Source organism: Schistocerca serialis, chromosome 4 (assembly GCF_023864345.2).
Source record: "Schistocerca serialis cubense isolate TAMUIC-IGC-003099 chromosome 4, iqSchSeri2.2, whole genome shotgun sequence".
NCBI lineage: Eukaryota > Metazoa > Arthropoda > Insecta > Orthoptera > Acrididae > Schistocerca > Schistocerca serialis.
In genome coordinates, this window is record NC_064641.1 from 758,234,659 (window position 1) to 758,253,702 (window position 19,044).

General features: G+C 41.2%; 1 protein-coding gene across 1 annotated transcript in view; it reads left to right on the plus strand.

Moving 5' to 3' along the window:
- LOC126473303 (endothelin-converting enzyme homolog) overlaps positions 1–19,044 on the plus strand; it is a 632,708-nt gene that overhangs the window by 568,722 nt on the left and 44,942 nt on the right. Inside the window, exon 12 of the mRNA XM_050100277.1 lies at positions 2,801–2,914. Within this exon, the coding sequence (XP_049956234.1) occupies positions 2,801–2,914 (114 nt within the window). The remainder of the gene's footprint in view (positions 1–2,800; positions 2,915–19,044) is intronic.

Here is a 19,044-nt window from a genome sequence, read left to right on the forward strand (position 1 = left end):
TACACTAACTTTCCTAATGCCCATACCCTTACCACTATTGAACACTACCTTTCCCAATGCTGAACGTCTTCCAAACCAACAACCTCCTTCCTTCTTGCCATGACCATCTATATTCTCATGCACAATTACTTCTCCTTTGAAGGCATTACCTACAAACAAATCCGAGCTACGGCTATGTGCACCCACATGGCACCATCCTGTGCCAACCTATTCATGGGCCATGTAGAGGAATCCTTCCTAATCACCCAGAATCCTAAACCCCTCACCTGGTTCAGATTCATTGATGACATCTTTGTGATCTGGATCAAGGGTGAGGACACCCTACCCACATTCCTCCACAACCTCAACAACTTTTCCCTCATTTGCTTCACCTGGTCCTACTCAATCCGAGAGGCCACCTTCTTAGATTTTGACCTCCACCTCAAAGATGACTACATCAGTACCTCTGTCCATAACAAACCTACTAAACACCAGCAAAACATCCACTTCAACAGCTGCCACCTGGTCCATACCAAGAAGTTCCTTCCATACAGCCTAGCCTCCCGTGGTCATCACATCTGCAGTGACGAGTGTTCCCTGTCAAAATATACTGAAGGTCTCACTGAAGTCTTTACACAACATAATTATCCTCCCAACCTAGTACAAAAACGAGTCTCCCATGCCTTATCTTTCCAGTCTTCCACCCCTCCCACAGTGATATTCTGTCGACCACCGAACCTACATAATATACTCTTCCATCCTTGCACGACTCCCACTTCCAACCCCTTATCTCATGGCTCATACCCCTGTAATAGACCTAGATGCAAGACCCATCCCATACATCCTCCTACCACCACATACTCCAGTCTGGTCATAAACATCATCTAGCCCATTAAAGGCAGGACTACCTGTGAAACCAGTCGTGTGATATACAAACCAAGCTAAGCTGCAACCACTGTGCTGCATTCTATGTGGACATGACATCCTTCATTTCAGTGACTGCTTCACAGCCTGTGCCATATTGATCCTTCCAACCAACACCAGTTTTTCTGAATTGTGCAGGTGGATACTTTCTCTGCAATACATCCTATGTTCCCGTAACCCCCCTGCCCTCAACCTTCATTAGTCACTGTCCTCATCCATCCAGCCCCTTACCTGTTTCCATTCCAGCACTACACAGTCGTCATTCCACCATCACACTCAAGTCTTTTTACTTCTCTCCTTTTCCACTACTTCGCCCTCCCCCAACTGCTGCTGCCCTCCGTCTAGCCTGCAGTGCTTCAGTTTCTGCCACCCCCACCACATACTAACCGTTGTCTGTCCCATACCAGCCTCCTCCTTACCCACACCCAATTGCCACTCCCATCATGCACTGGTGCTGCTGCTTGTAGGTGGTTTCAGTTGCCTGTGACTGCAGTCTTCCTGTGAGTTGGATTTGGGCGTGTGTGTGTGTGTGTGTGTGTGTGTGTGTGTGTGTGTGTGTGTGTGTGTGTGTGCATCTATTGTTGACGAAGGCCTTAATGGCGAAAGCTTTATTTGTGACAGTCTTTTTGTTGTGTGTATCTGCGACTCAGCATCTCTGCTATATGGTGAGTAGCAACTTTCCTTTTCATAATATTGAGAACAACTTTTATCTGTTTCACTGAGCATCCTGCATTGTTTGTTTCAAAGGCATATCAACAAACGATTTTTAGGTGAGCTTTGTTAAGAATTTAACACACGCAGTTTCTGTTGGTAGTATCATGGCACTCATTTGCAATAAGTTACAGCATGCCATTGGAAACAGAACACGTAAATATAACTGTTGTGCAAATTTGTAATGTGTGTTTTAACCAACAAGTTTACAACATATGTATTTTAGGGTTATTTGAGGCCATTTACCGAAAAGCAGAACTGTCGAATTGTTGATAGGAACATACAAAAGAAAGAAGATTTTCTAACTTTCAGAGTTATCCATTGACGAGCTAGAGTAAAATAAAACACACACACACACACACACACACTCACACGGCTTGGACGGAGACGGCCTTTTCCTGGCTAGGAATATGGGAGGGAGAGGTGGCAGATATAAGGGCTGGCAAGATTGTTGGGGCTGGTGGGAAGTTTCGCACACTGAAGGCAACATGAATTGGGAGGTGCTGACAGGACAGATGAAGCAAAAACTGTTGGGTTGAGGGTGCGGGGTTACCTGAGATTGAGGCCAGGACGATTATGGTAGTGGAGAATTTGTTGCAAGGAAAACTCTCGTCTGTGCAACTCAGAGAACTTGTTGTGGAGGGAAGGCTCCATATGGCTTGGGTTGTAATGCAGTCATTCAAATTAAGCATGTTGTGCTCAGCTGCATGGTGTGCCACCAAGTGGTCAACTTTGTTCTTGAGAACAGTTTGGCAGTAGTCATTCTTCTTGGCGGACAGCTTATTGGTGGTAATCCCAAAGTAAAATGCTGTGTAGTGTTTGCAGCCGAGTTGATATGTGAGATTGCTGCTTTCGAAGGTGGCCTGGTCACTGAGGAGATACAACAAACTTGTGCAGGACTGGAATAAGAGGTGCTTCTGAAGTAGGAGGTTTTGGATCATTGAAAAATGACAGATATTAGATGAATGAGTACTTCCAATCATGCAATTTTGATATTCCTCTTACATTTTTAATGGTATTATTCATGATTTACTTCCAAAAACCAATGTACAAATGTTTGCTTGAAATGACAGCATAACAAAATAAATTAATATGCATCTTTGGTAACAACTTAACAAAATGTGTTTTTTTAAATTTATTTCTCTGTTCGTGGTTTTATTTGAATGATATGCTTTTATTGTTTCAGGTGGCTTGAAATCATGGCATCTTCAGCTGATGTTACATATATACCCACGGAAAACAAAATTGTTATCCCCCAACGACGCCTTATGGAACCTTACTTCAGTGCAGCTTATCCAAAGTAAGACTAGATCTGCTAAAGATGCATTAAAATAATCATGATTGTGATGACGTAAACATGATTGTAATAATGTGCCTTTTGTAATAATGGACCTTGAAAGGGGTGAGTGATAAAGCACATGACAATCAGGACCTGAAAATTCAAGTAAAGAATGTGAGAAAATCATAGAAACAATTTTCCATTGACTACTTATCATTTGTTGTTGTTGTGGTCTTCAGTCCTGAGACTGGTTTGATGCAGCTCTCCATGCTACTCTATCCTGTGCAAGCTTTTTCATCTCCCAGTACCTACTGCAACCTACATCCTTCTGAATCTGCTTAGTGTATTCATCTCTTGGTCTCCCTCTACGATTTTTACCCTCCACGCTGCCCTCCAATACTAAATTGGTGATCCCTTGATGCCTCAGAACATGTCCTACCAACCGATCCCTTCTTCTGGTCAAGTTGTGCCACAAACTTCTCTTCTCCCCAATCCTATTCAATACTTCCTCATTAGTTATGTGATCTACCCATCTAATCTTCAGCATTCTTCTGTAGCACCACATTTCGAAAGCTTCTATTCTCTTCTTGTCCAAACTATTTATCGTCCATGTTTCACTTCCATACATGGCTACACTCCATACGAATACTTTCAGAAATGACTTCCTGACACTTAAATCAATACTGGATGTTAACAAATTTCTCTTCTTCAGAAACGCTTTCCTTGCCATTGCCAGCCTACATTTTATATCCTCTCTACTTCGACCATCATCAGTTATTTTGCTCCCCAAATAGCAAAACTCCTTTACTACTTTAAGTGCCTCATTTCCTAATCCAATTCCCTCAGCATCACCCGACTTAATTAGACTACATTCCATTATCCTTGTTTTGCTTTTGTTGATGTTCATCTTATATCCTCCTTTCAAGACACTGTCCATTCCATTCAACTGCTCTTCCAAGTCCTTTGCTGTCTCTGACAGAATTACAATGTCATCGGCGAACCTCAAAGTTTTTATTTCTTCTCCATGAATTTTAATACCTACTCCGAATTTTTCTTTTGTTTCCTTTACTGCTTGCTCAATATACAGATTGAACAACATCGGGGAGAGGCTACAACCCTGTCGTACTCCCTTCCCAACCACTGCTTCCCTTTCATGTCCCTCGACTCTTATAACTGCCATCTGGTTTCTGTACAAATTGTAAATAGCCTTTCGCTCCCTGTATTTAACCCCTGCCACCTTTAGAATTTTAAAGAGAGTATTCCAGTCAACATTGTCAAAAGCTTTCTCTAAGTCTACAAATGCTAGAAACGTAGGTTTGCCTTTCCTTAATCTTTCTTCTAAGATAAGTCGTAAGGTCAGTACTGCCTCACGTGTTCCAGTGTTTCTACGGAATCCAAACTGATCTTCCCCGAGGTTGGCTTCTACTCGTTTGTCCATTCGTCTGTAAAGAATTCGTGTTAGTATTTTGCAGCTGTGACTTATTAAACTGATAGTTCGGTAATTTTCACATCTGTCAACACCTGCTTTCTTTGGGATTGGAATTATTATATTCTTCTTGAAGTCTGAGGGTATTTCGCCTGTTTCATACATCTTGCTCACCAGATGGTAGAGTTTTGTCAGGACTGGCTCTCCCACGGCCGTCAGTAGTTCCAATGGAATATTGTCTACTCCCGGGGCCTTGTTTTGACTCAGGTCTTTCAGTGCTCTGTCAAACTCTTCACGCAGTATCTTATCTCCCATTTCGTCTTCATCTACATCCTCTTCCATTTCCATAATATTGTCCTCAAGTACATCGCCCTTGTATAAACCCTCTATATACTCCTTCCACCTTTCTGCTTTCCCTTCTTTGCTTAGAACTGGGTTTCCATCTGAGCTCTTGATATTCATACAAGTCGTTCTCTTATCTCCAAAGGTCTCTTTAATTTTCCTATAGGCGGTATCTATCTTCCCCCTAGTGAGATAGGCCTCTACATCCTTACATTTGTCCTCTAGCCATCCCTGCTTAGCCATTTTGCACTTCCTGTCGATCTCATTTTTGAGACGTTTGTATTCCTTTTTGCCTGTTTCACTTACTGCATTTTTATATTTTCTCCTTTCATCAATTAAATTCAATATTTCTTCTGTTACCCAAGGATTTCTACTAGCCCTCGTCTTTTTACCTACTTGATCCTCTGCTGCCTTCACTACTTCATCCCTCAAAGCTACCCATTCTTCTTCTACTGTATTTATTTCCCCCATCCCTGTCAATTGCTCCCTTATGCTCTCCCTGAATCTCTGTACAACCTCTGGTTCTTTTAGTTTATCCAGGTCCCATCTCCTTAAATTCCCACCTTTTTGCAGTTTCTTCAGTTTTAATCTACAGGTCATAACCAATAGATTGTGGTCAGAGTCCACATCTGCCCCTGGAAATGTCTTACAATTTAAAACCTGGTTCCTAAATCTCTGTCTTACCATTATATAATCTATCTGATACCTTTTAGTATCTCCAGGGTTCTTCCATGTATACAACCTTCTTTCATGATTCTTAAACCAAGTGTTAGTTATGATTATGTTGTGCTCTGTGCAAAATTCGACCAGGCGGCTTCCTCTTTCATTTCTGTCCCCCAATCCATATTCACCTACTATGTTTCCTTCTCTCCCATTTCCTACACTCGAATTCCAGTCACCCATGACTATTAAATTTTCGTCTCCCTTCACAATCTGAATAATTTCTTTTATTTCATCATACATTTCTTGAATTTCTTCGTCATCTGCAGAGCTAGTTGGCATATAAACTTGTACTACTGTAGTAGGTGTGGGCTTCGTATCTATCTTGGCCACAATAATGCGTTCACTATGCTGTTTGTAGTAGCTTACCCGCATGCCTATTTTCCTATTCATTATTAAACCTACTCCTGCATTACCCCTATTTGATTTTGTGTTTATAACCCTGTAGTCACCTGACCAGAAGTCTTGTTCCTCCTGCCACCGAACTTCACTAATTCCCACTATATCTAACTTCAACCTATCCATTTCCCTTTTTAAATTTTCTAACCTACCTGCCCGATTAAGGGATCTGACATTCCACGCTCCGATCCGTAGAACGCCAGTTTTCTTTTTCCTGATAACGACATCCTCTTGAGTAGTCCCCGCCCGGAGATCCGAATGGGGGACTATTTTACCTCCGGAATATTTTACCCAAGAGGACGCCATCATCATGTAATCATACAGTAAAGCTGCATGCCCTCGGGAAAAATTACGGCTGTAGTTTCCCCTTGCTTTCAGCCGTTCGCAGTACCAGCACAGCAAGGCCGTTTTGGTTATTGTTGCAAGGCCAGATCAGTCAATCATCCAGACTGTTGCCCTTGCAACTACTGAAAAGGCTGCTGCCCCTCTTCAGGAACCACACGTTTGTCTGGCCTCTCAACAGATACCCCTCCGTTGTGGTTGCACCTACGGTACGGCTATCTGTATCGCTGAGGCACGCAAGCCTCCCCACCAACGGCAAGGTCCATGGTTCATGGGGGGGTACTTATCATTAATTATATATTATTAATGGGATGAATCTGTGCACTGTGCTCTTTCAGTTATTTTCAACTTCTGATATCGTTCCATTTTCTTGCTTTCTATTGCTCCCCCTTTCTTGTGGTGCACATGCATTCTTCACTTAGCATACTGCTGTAGGGAAATGAAAGATATAATAAAATGAGATGATGACTGTGACTGAATGGGGTAAGGGGCCATTACAGCATATAAACAAAATTGTGATAGATAAATGAAAAGGGACACTAATGACAATTCTTAAGTGGAATTGGTGATGAAGGGGACTATAACAAATGGAATGTGCAGTTTGGTTACACAGTTATTGACCGTGAGGGTCTATATATAAAAAATCATACATTCAGGAATCAAACCACACAGCAAAATTCCAATGCAAGATTTGCTCTCTGCTGTTAATTTTGCATTGTGCTCACCTGCCTTTGTAGGCATTGCAGTGTGGGAAGTCAGGTAGTAAGCAACAACTTTCCAATGATTTCCAGGAGCGAATGAAGTAGCACAATTTACCATTCTGTTGATTCATCCATACTCAAATTTCCTGTTTGCTTTGGAATTCCACCTGTAGCAGTGAGGAATGGCAGTCTGCAGTAAGGGAGATATGCACATTATTGTGGACACTCGTGTGCAGACCAACTGCAGAAAATCACACAGCTTTATGAATGGTGAGAACAAAGTACTGCCTTTTATTAAAGAGATCATAGCATGAATTCATGAACATAATACGTCATTCCACAAAGTCAGCTGGGAGACTTTCAGTGCAGTGGTGTAGCCAGAGCCTTGCATTATGGTCCTGTTGTTACATCCTCCTCCCTATGATGAGCACTGATGGTAGCCCCCCCCCTCCCCCCCTCCCCCCCCCCCCCCCCCCCCCCCCTCCCTGCTGAAGCTTTGCAGTCGTTGAATGGGTCTTCAGTTTCCTTGGACCCGTCATTGATCTGCACCTCTGGACTGTAGTAGGGCTTCATATAGAGGAAATGAGTGACGTGTCTGCGCTTTTTGTCGAGTGGTCCTAGTTCTTGACTTCATATGGGATGACCTACAAGCAAAGAAGGATACAATATGGCCCAAAGGTGGCTTTTCCAATAGCCCCACTTTCTGCAAAGGTGTAATTAACCACAAGGTTAGATAAGATCCATATAAAAGATTATACATAGAAATAACATAGGAAAAGGGAAGAAGTTGTTACATACATTAAGACAGAGTGTAACTTCAAAAACATTGAGATAAGTAGATTTTATAGTGATCAGCACATAGAAGTGTATGCTTGTGAATTAGTGCTGAAAAATAGTTCACTTTTAATTGTAACCGTATGTAGATCCCCACTGGAAATTTTGAACTATTTATGAGGAATCTTGATTCTGTTCAGTGTTATTTGTTGGACAGCAGCAAGCACTTAATAGTCTGTGGTGATTTGAGTGTAGATTTTTTTTAAGGATTCTGATAGGAAAATTGATCTGGAAACCTTATTTGGATCCTAAAATTTGGTATCAGTAATTAATTTTCCAACATGGATGGATAACGATGGCAGGGCCTTAATTGATAAAGACGAGAACAAGTTAGGATCCTGCAGTAGTTGCACACTACAAAAACTACTCAAAATTACCAAAAAACATTATTAAAAAAGTCAGAGAACATGCACATTAAGTCAGAAATCAGTACTCCTGACAACAGGCTTACAATCACATGGAATGCAATAAACAAGACAACATCACTATTGAACTGAATGGAAGGGCTATAAATGATGAGTCACAGCAGTATGTTCAAAATGCAGTCTTCATAAAATTCAGTCATATGAATGTATCATCAACTTTTGCTTGTGAAATTAAGAAAATCATACATTCTGTCAAAAATAAAAGTTCATCCAATTTTTATGATGTTTCCAATAGAGTACTAAAAATTTGTTCTCATGTAATAAGCCCAATGTTATCTGAAATACATAATGCATCATTAACTCAAGGCATTTTTCCAGAGAGACTGAAATATACCATTGTTAAACCCCTCTTGAAGAATGGCGATATGACAGATGTTTCAATAACTACCACCTGTTTTACTGCCGACATAATTTTCCAAAATTTTTGAGAGGATGATGTATTCTAGAATAGTATCTCACCTTAGAAATGATAATATCCTTAGCTAATAACAGTTTGAGTTTCAGAAGGATTGCTCTACTGGGAATGGCATTTACACATTCACTCACTGGATTTTACAATCATTAAATAATAAAATAGGGCCGGTTGGTATTTTCTGTGACCTCCCTAAGGCACTTGACTGTGTGAATCGTATTCTCATAGATAAATTAATGTGTATGGGATTGATGGTATAGCCAACCAATGGTTAATGTCATGCAGAAAGTTGTGCTTCATAATTCAAGCAATGTAGTCCAGGGACATAATTCTGACTGGGGAGCAATCATGTTTGGTGTTCCTCAAGGTTCAATCTTAGGTCCATTACTGTTCCTCATATATGTAAACGATCTTCCATCTAGTATACAACAAGCAGAATTAATTCATTTTGCAGATAATACTAGTATTGTAATCAATTCAAGTATACATACAGAAACAGAAGATATGGTAAATAAAGTTATTAAAACTATCACTGACCGGTTTTCTGCGAATGGTCTCACCCTCAATTTTAAAAAGACAAAACAGATTCAGCTCTGCATATCTAGAGGTACTACACCAATGGTAAGCATAATACATGGTGAAGAAATAATAAAGAAGATGGAAACTTTGAAATTCTTAGGCGTCTGTATTAATGAGGATTTAAATGGAGAAAACACATTTTGAAACTCGTTAAACATTAATTCAGCCACATTTGCATTTAGAATCGTTGTAAAATCTTGGGAATAGAGAAATCAGTAAGTTGACATATTTTACATATTTTCATTCAATAATGTCAAATGTAATAATGTTATAGTGTAGCTCATCTTTAAGGAAAGAAGTCTTCGTTGCACAAAAACGTGCTGTAAGAATAATGTGTGGTGTTCACCCACGATCATCTTGTAGACATCTGTTTAAGGAGCTGGGCATTCTGACTACTGCTTACAGTATTTTTATTCCCTCATGAAGTTTTTTTTGTAAGTAATACACTACAGTTCAAAAGGAACATCAAAGGACATTATTACATTACCACAAGGAAACATGACACTCATTACTTCACATTAAGGTTGTCTTTAGCACAAAAAGGGATGCATAATGCTGCAACAAAAATTTTTGATTACTTACCCAGTGATGTAAAATGTCTTAACAGAAAGCAAAGCAAAATCTGATGACAAACTGAGAAAGTTTTCCTTGACAACTCCTTCTGTTCCATAGAAGAATATCATATTACTGTAATGTGTAAAAGGTGGTGGGTAGGAATTATTAACTCATATCGGCATCATTTTTCTTGTAACTGTATTTACAAATTGTTTGCAGTGTGAATGTAAAATTACTCGTTCCGCATCATTACATTCTGTCATGCAAAATGATCCATGTAACTAACTAACTTACTTTCTCCTGGGCATCCAGGTTTCGTATGACAAGTCAGTTGCCTTGCATCTTCAGTCCTGGTGATGTGTTGAAACATTAGTAGTGTATACTTTATCAGTCTCTACCTTGGATTTGAATCCTGCAGTGTCTTGCTTCGAAATGTTGTGTGCAATTATCGCAGTGGGCAGTATTGTATCCCAATCCCTCTTTTTGACATCAGTGTACATAAAGTGCATATTTGCCAATGTCTTATTAAAGCATTCTGTGAGGCTGTTCATCTATGGATAGTTGGAAGGTGTCGATGAAATTACACATGGTGATCTGTGCTTCAAAACAATGTCTCCTTCAAAGAACTTTGCAATATCCAGAGTTTCACCAATTGGCATAGTGTTGGTGACAGCATAGCAGGTGAGATAGTCAATGGAGACTGTTATCCACCAATTCCCATTTGTTGACTTTGTGAATCTCCCACAAAGATAGATTCCAATTTGTTCGATGTAACTGCTGCAGGTGGGATTGGTCCCAGAAGCTCCAGAGGTAATTGTGGCATGTGCTTCCATCATGGGCATTCCTTGGATTGACTCATGCAGTGTCTAATGGATAGGTAGAGGCCCGGTCAGGGATTCCTGCATCTGATTCTGTTAAGTGTCCTCAGGAATTCCAAGTGACCAGAAATTGGAGTGTTATGGAAATACTTCATGAGAGCTGGCCATAATTGAGCTTGGATGATGAGCAATCACTAGTGCCTCATTGAATCATAGTTCCTCATATACAATGCTTCATCTATTAATTTGAATTCTCCTTTGGTTGTTTCCTCCCCCTTCAATGCTCCTGTGGTTTCCAGTAGTGCTGGATCTTCCCTCTGCTCAGTACCAATGTCATTTATTGCAGGGATAACAGAGATTTCATTTATAGAATCCTCATTCAAGAATTCTTTGAAAGGCAGTCGATGTCCTTGTGTTTGCATCTGGTTTTTGTTTACCACTGTGACATCGTACTCGTAAAGCCTCAGGTCCATCTTGTCAATCAACCTGACGGACCCTTCAGGCTAGTCAGTCAGCACTGAGAATAGTGGTCCATCACAGTGGTGAATGATGCAAAAATAAATATGGCTGGAATGTGTTGAGAACCCAAACAACTGCAAAGCACTTTTTCTCAGTTATACAGTAGTTCATCTCAAACTTAGAGAGTACTTTTGAGGCATAGGCTATTAAGTTTTCAGCATCTCTCTGAATATGCACTAGGGCATTCTCAGTTTACAAGGTGAAGTCATTAGTGTCTCCTTAAGGACAAGGAAAGATCTTTCTTGCACCTTGTTCCAGGAAAATTTTGCGTCTTCCTGCACTAGTTCTTGCAAGGGATGTGCCTTGGTACAGAAGTCCTCACATGATGGTCAGAAAAACAGTTACTTCTGTTATTTTCTCTGGAATGTGACAGACTTCATTGCCATCCAATAGATACCCTGAGATTCTTATTTCTTGTTTATGAAGAGGCACTTTTTATGATTCAGGCGTAGGCCTGCAGTGTTAACACACTTGAACTTGGTTGTGAAGTGGCTTAGATGTTCTTCGAATGTCTTTGAAAAAACAGCAATCTCATTCAGATAGTAGAGACACTTTGTTCATTTAATGTTTTGAAGCTCTCTGTCCATCAGATGTTTGAAGATGGCTGAAGAGTTACACAGTCCAAATTGCATAAATTTTAACTCATAGAGACTATCAGGAGTTATGAACGCACTTTTTTTCCCTGTAGTCTGTGTGCATGTCCATAGTTGAGAAATACTTTGCTCCTTACAGCAGTCTAGGGTGTCATCAGTGCACTGCAATGGACTGACATCTTTTCCGTATGATTTTGGTCAGTCTTCAATAGGTGTCACACAAACAACACTGTTGTTATTGTGCACAAGGACTGAAGGAGAGGACCAAGCACTCTAAAGGTTCAGTGATGTCATCTTGCTACATATTCTGCACTCCCTCCCAGTTTATCTGTCATTCAGCCGGCAATATTCTATATGAGTGCCGGCTAATAGATGGATTACCGCCAGTGTTGATATGGTGGTGTGCCATGGTCACTTGGTCTGTATTTCTGCACTCTGGTTTTCTAAGCATCTGGAAACTGATACAGAGAATGGTTATCACTCGCAGATATTGTTCCTTGGTCAGGCAAGATCCTGTTGATGGTTCGATAGTTGCTTCCTTCACTGTGTTGTCTTCTGTGGTAACAGATTATGATTCTTTCGTGATAGCACTAAGCTGTACTTGTGGGATTGGTTTGCTTGTCCTTACACACATACCTTGGCTTGGTACATGTCTTCTTTGATTCCTTTCAAGTGATAAATTTTTTCAGCTTCTGCCAGGCATGTAAGTGTGATCTGCAGAGAAGCCAGGTTGATGTAGAAATTCAGATTCACAGTTTGGCATAGAGCCAAAACATTCTGTATTTACAACTGTGTCATTTCCCAGTGACAATGGGCGCTGTACTGCTACACAGATTTGATGTGGAGTGTCACCAAGTGTTTTCTTCAGTTTGGCCTGGAATTTGTCCCAGCTATTGAGCTTCTCTTCGTTGTTCTTCGATCGTTGCTCGGCTGTGCCATCCAAGTAAAAGTACACATTTGCCGAACACATCGTGTCATCTCACCTGTTATATTTGGCAACTCAGTTTAACCATTTTAGCCATTCCGTAGCATCCTGACCAGTGACTCTTGAAAACGCTGATGGACGCCTGATGTGCAGCTGACCTCATGCTGTTTTCAAATCCATCCCTGTCATGAATATATAGATCTTAGGATCAATGTACTGCTTTATTCCAGTTCCTTTCCATGTAGGCAATGGCTGTTACATTACCAAAATGGGACAATGGTGACATAGATGTTTTGAAGTTCCTGGCATCTCCAATGCACAATGTCATGTCAAAACCACAATCAATACCAAATCTGAATGTAGGTTTCTCTGTTAAGTACGGCATTTACCACTCGGAGCACATATATATTATGAACACTAAATATAGCCACAAAAGAACTAAACTCCTGAACAGAGAGTGAAACTATTTAATCACACATCAAATATACCAGGATGCTGGTATTTATGCAAACATCAAATATTCTGTAAGTTACAAATATAAGCTATATCAAAAACCTTCGACAAATGATAAATACTGCATAACAAATTTCATCCAGCTATCTACAACACACTCGCCTGTGATGCAAACTGCTGCTCCACAAGGCATGCTGTACAGCTAATGGCAATATTTATTATTTTTAATTATATGTGTCAAGCATTTAGATGTACCTGAACTGAGTTTGATAAAGAGAACATTAAATTATTTTGCTCTAGTTTATATGATGCTCTAGTTTATATGATGCTCTAGTTTACTGCACCTATATGCAGTCCATGATTGTTTATGGACTTGTTAGACCAATGCACTTAAAAGTAATGGATAAGGTGCAGCATTAGGGAATTAGATTGGCCACTTGGGAAATTAGAATCAGTCCTGTCCCTGGTCTATCCTAAAGCCGATGATTCCTCATGATCATCATCATCTTCATTTCCCCTCTATCCAACATCTGGTCGGGTTGGGCTATCAACTGTACTTTGTCACTTAACTCTGTCTTTCCACCATTCTCCTGCCACAATTTGGTTCCATAGCAGATTTCTCCTCCTTAAACTCATCTTTATTGTATCAATCCATCTTGTTCTCGGTCTTCCTCTTGGCCTCTTGCTCTCAGTCTTGAACTCCGACATTCGTCTTGGTATTCTTCCCTCTCCCACCCTCTTCACATGCCCAGACCATTTTAATCTATTCTTTTCAATTTTCTCAGTCAACTTCTCCACTCCAGTTTCCTTCCTACCATCTTCATTTTTCACTCCTCGTCTTCCCTAGCATAGTTCTCAGAAGTTTCATTTCACTGGATTGTATCCTACTCTCTTCTAGTCATAGTCCAAGCCTCTGAACTGTAAATTAGTATGGGTGTGAAGTATGTCTTGTGTAACACCATCTTGCACCTCATTGGCACTTCCCTTCCCCACACCAAGCTCCACACACACTGGTAAAATGTACTACTCTGTTGTATTATTTTGCCAACTTCTATCTCCAAATGAGCATTCCCAGTTAATACACTTCCCAAATATTTAAAGTTGTCCACTATTTCAATATTTCATCCCTTAATATGAATTTGTCCCTTGCCCTCTCTATCTGCTCTGGTTACCACCATGGTCTTGCTTTTCTCCATACTAAATTTCATTCCATATTTTTCGACCTTATCATTTAGAATGTCTGTTTGTTTTTGTATCTCCTTACTCCTTTTTCCCCACACCACAATATTATCAGCAAATAGTAACAGCTTCATCCCCCTTCCCCTATGGGCTTCTTTCGTCTCTTTTACTGTTTCATCCATCACCATTATAAATAGTAGTGGTGATATCAGACTTCATTGTCTTAGTCCCATAACATTCTTAAATCATTCAGTTCTTCCAACTGGTATCTGCACACAACTAGAGTTTTTTTCGTACATTGCCTGGATGACTTCAAGTGTTTGCTTTCCAACTCCCTTTCTTTTCAAGGTTGCCCATACCTTATTTGGTTTCTTCTGTCTGTGTTAAGGGTTCCTGTGTGCCTAATTCGTGGTGTGTGCTGCTCAGCTTTATGTGTGTGCAGCTGTTTCACATGGCATGTTGGAAGCTGCTGATGTAACACAGCTATATAAAGTTGTGCTTCTTATGTCCCTCCATGATGCCTTGCATACATCCTGGTGTCTGCCTGAACATGTGCACCCAGATGGCAGAACCTTGGTGATACCATGGCACAACTTGCAGGCCAGTGGTGTGTGGTACCAGGTGTAAAAGGTTGAAGGTACTGCATGGTAGAGACCTGTGTAGTACCTCAGCCAGACTTCACCAATTGATATAAGTTGCTTGATAAGATGCCAAACAACTGGAAAGGGAATCCTCTCTAGGTACCACTGGGACTGCTTTCTATAGTTGTGATATCCTGACCAACCACATGACCTCTATGTTTGATGCCCAATGGTGTGTCTGCCAGCCGCACAACCTTTGTGTTTGATGCCTAACAGCATGGTGCGACGTCAGGTGCTAAATTTCATTTTGACAGCAGAACACTCAAAATCCTCTGATGTGAACTGGCAACTATAGTGTAAGACCAGGATGTGCAGCATGCCCTCAATAGCATAAATAGTGGGTACACCCCAAACTGTAGTGTGTGACAACCTGGTGGACGAATCAGCAACACAGGAAGTCAGACAAGGCATGTATCATCAACAGCCACATGGTCCCCATGAAGGAACCGTTGAAGTCCCCATGCATCCAGTCTCATGCATACTCGGGTACAGGTCATGGAGAAAATTTTTGTGGCTGGGCCACCTGGGTGTGTGCACATGTTGAAAAGGCTAGCTCTGTGTGCTCGATGGTGGAATCAGTTGATGGCCTATTGACATGTCACCGTGCCTGTGGTTTCATGCCTGACATCCCCCACTGGAACACATACATCTGCAGAATGCATTGTCGTGACAACATTGGACTAACAACTGTGCAATTCTGATTTTCTGCAATGCTGAGCCTATTACAAAGTTTTAAATCAAGGGTGTTTCGGAAAGTGAAGATACACCGTACACCAGAGGAACAGAAGAGTTTTGGCGAGCAAGTTGGCAACGCTGGTGTTAACCTTGAATCGTTAGCTTTCTCCTCGCAGTCGTTCGGCAGTTGAATGTTGCTTCTGGTTGGAGTAGGTCGTGTTTAAAATGGCTGCGCCAATTCAGAATCCCACCAAATGCGAAGTGCGCTCCATCATATGTTTTCATCATGCAAAAGGTCAGTGACCAGCGGATATTCACAAAGAAATTGTTTCTGTTTATGGGAACATTATAAATCGACCAAATGTAACGAGATGGTGTCATCATTTCTCTGAAGGTAGGACCGATGTTCATGACGAACAAAGAACAGGTTGGCCATCTGTGATCTTTGATGCCCTTCTTCGGAGAACGGAGGAAGCAATTCGTGCAAATAGACGTCTCACATTGAAAGAATTGCATCAGATCATACCGGACATGTCAATGACAACTGTTTATAACATTGTGACTGTCAAGTTAGGGTACAGGAAGTTGCGTATGGGCTGGGTTCCAAAACTGTTAACGGAAGAACACACAAAGAAAAGGATGGGCTTTGCACTCGACTTCCTCACACACTATGCTGAAGCAGGTGATGAGTTCCTTGATCACATTGTGACAGGTGATGAGACGTGAGACATGAATCCAAGCAACAATAAATGCAATGGCGCCATTCGAATTCACCAAAAGCCAAGAAATGCAAAATGTCGATTTCAGTGAAGAAAATCATGGCTTCTGTTTTTTGGGACAGACAAGGCATTCTTCTGTTGGAATTTATGCCTCCTGGAACGACAATTAATGCTGCTGCATATTGCCAGACTTTGAAACATCTTCGAAGGGCAATTCAAAACAAATGCAGGGGAATGCTGACAAGTGGAGTCTGCTTGCTTCATGACAATGCTCGGCCTCACACAGCGCTCATAACCAAAGCACTAATCAAACAATTCAAATGGGATGTATTGGACCGTCCGCCATACAGCCCAGACCTTGCACCCACCAACTTCCATGTGTTCAGTTACCGGAAGTCACATCTTGGTGGAAAATCATTCCACGACGATGAAGAGATCAAAGATGAAGGTGAAATGTGGTTCCGACAACAGGCGGCAACCCTCTATGACTGTGAAATACAAAAGCTTGTGCACCGACTTAACAAATGTTTGGATAATGGGGGTGACTATGTCGAAAAATAACAAATAATCCAGTTAATAAGATGTAACTGATGTTTTCTAAATAAATGTTCTATTTAAGGACTGCGAACCATTGTATCTTTACTTTTTGAAATGCCCTCGTACATCTGGTGCGCTGAGTCTGACCACGCAGCAAAATATCCTGATCATCCTGGCTGGATCGCTTGAATTACTCTGCGCGAGAATGGATTCTTGCTTTGAGCTGGCGTGACTTTCCGCACTGTGAAGTCTTGTCAGGAAAGGCAAGGTGTCTGCCTTTGCATGCTCTGAGGTGGCCTGTAGTGAATTTCAAAGGAATAAGTACTCAGAAATAAGGACAATTGCTGTAAATGCTGTGCCATTCTGTTCGGGAGCTTGGGCCAGGGTCCAAACAGTGAGATGAATGACTTACACTGTGTAAGACAATGGAACTTTGTTCCATACAAGAAAATGGGGAACTATTTTACTCAATATATATTATTGTGCCCCCCCCATGAACCATGGACCTTGCCGTTGGTGGGGAGGCTTGCGTGCCTCAGCGATACAGATAGCCGTACCGTAGGTGCAACCACAACGGAGGGGTATCTGTTGAGAGGCCAGACAAACGTGTGGTTCCTGAAGAGGGGCAGCAGCCTTTTCAGTAGTTGCAAGGGCAACAGTCTGGATGATTGACTGATCTGGTCTTGTAACAATAACCAAAACTGTCTTGCTGTGCTGGTACTGCGAACGGCTGAAAGCAAGGGGAAACTACAGCCGTAATTTTTCCCGAGGGCATGCAGCTTTACTGTATGATTACATGATGATGGCGTCCTCTTGGGTAAAATATTCCGGAGGTAAAATAGTCCCCCATTCGGATCTCCGGGCGGGGACTACTCAAGAGGATGTCGTTATCAGGAGAAAGAAAACTGGCGTTCTACGGATCGGAGCGTGGAATGTCAGATCCCTTAATCGGGCAGGTAGGTTAGAAAATTTAAAAAGGGAAATGGATAGGTTGAAGTTAGATATAGTGGGAATTAGTGAAGTTCGGTGGCAGGAGGAACAAGACTTCTGGTCAGGTGACTACAGGGTTATAAACACAAAATCAAATAGGGGTAATGCAGGAGTAGGTTTAATAATGAATAGGAAAATAGGAATGCGGGTAAGCTACTACAAACAGCATAGTGAACGCATTATTGTGGCCAAGATAGATACGAAGCCCACGCCTACTACAGTAGTACAAGTTTATATGCCAACTAGCTCTGCAGATGACGAAGAAATTGAAGAAATGTATGATGAAATAAAAGAAATTATTCAGATTGTGAAGGGAGACGAAAATTTAATAGTCATGGGTGACTGGAATTCGAGTGTAGGAAAAGGGAGAGAAGGAAACATAGTAGGTGAATATGGATTGGGGGACAGAAATGAAAGAGGAAGCCGCCTGGTCGAATTTTGCACAGAGCACAAAATAATCATAACTAACACTTGGTTTAAGAATCATGAAAGAAGGTTGTATACATGGAAGAACCCTGGAGATACTAAAAGGTATCAGATAGATTATATAATGGTAAGACAGAGATTTAGGAACCAGGTTTTAAATTGTAAGACATTTCCAGGGGCAGATGTGGACTCTGACCACAATCTATTGGTTATGACCTGTAGATTAAAACTGAAGAAACTGCAAAAAGGTGGGAATTTAAGGAGATGGGACCTGGATAAACTAAAAGAACCAGAGGTTGTACAGAGATTCAGGGAGAGCATAAGGGAGCAATTGACAGGGATGGGGCAAATAAATACAGTAGAAGAAGAATGGGTAGCTTTGAGGGATGAAGTAGTGAAGGCAGCAGAGGATCAAGTAGGTAAAAAGACGAGGGCTAGTAGAAATCCTTGGGTAACAGAAGAAATATTGAATTTAATTGATGAAAGGAGAAAATATAAAAATGCAGTAAGTGAAACAGGCAAAAAGGAATACAAACGTCTCAAAAATGAGATCGACAGGAAGTGCAAAATGGCTAAGCAGGGATGGCTAGAGGACAAATGTAAGGATGTAGAAGCCTATCTCACTAGGGGTAAGATAGATACTGCCTACAGGAAAATTAAAGAGACCTTTGGAGATAAGAGAACGACTTGTATGAATATCAAGAGCTCAGATGGAAACCCAGTTATAAGCAAAGAAGGGAAAGCAGAAAGGTGGAAGGAGTATATAGAGGGTCTATACAAGGGCGATGTACTTGAGGACAATATTATGGAAATGGAAGAGGATGTAGATGAAGATGAAATTGGAGATATGATACTGCGTGATGAGTTTGACAGAGCACTGAAAGACCTGAGTCGAAACAAGGCCCCCGGAGTAGACAATATTCCATTGGAACTACTAACGG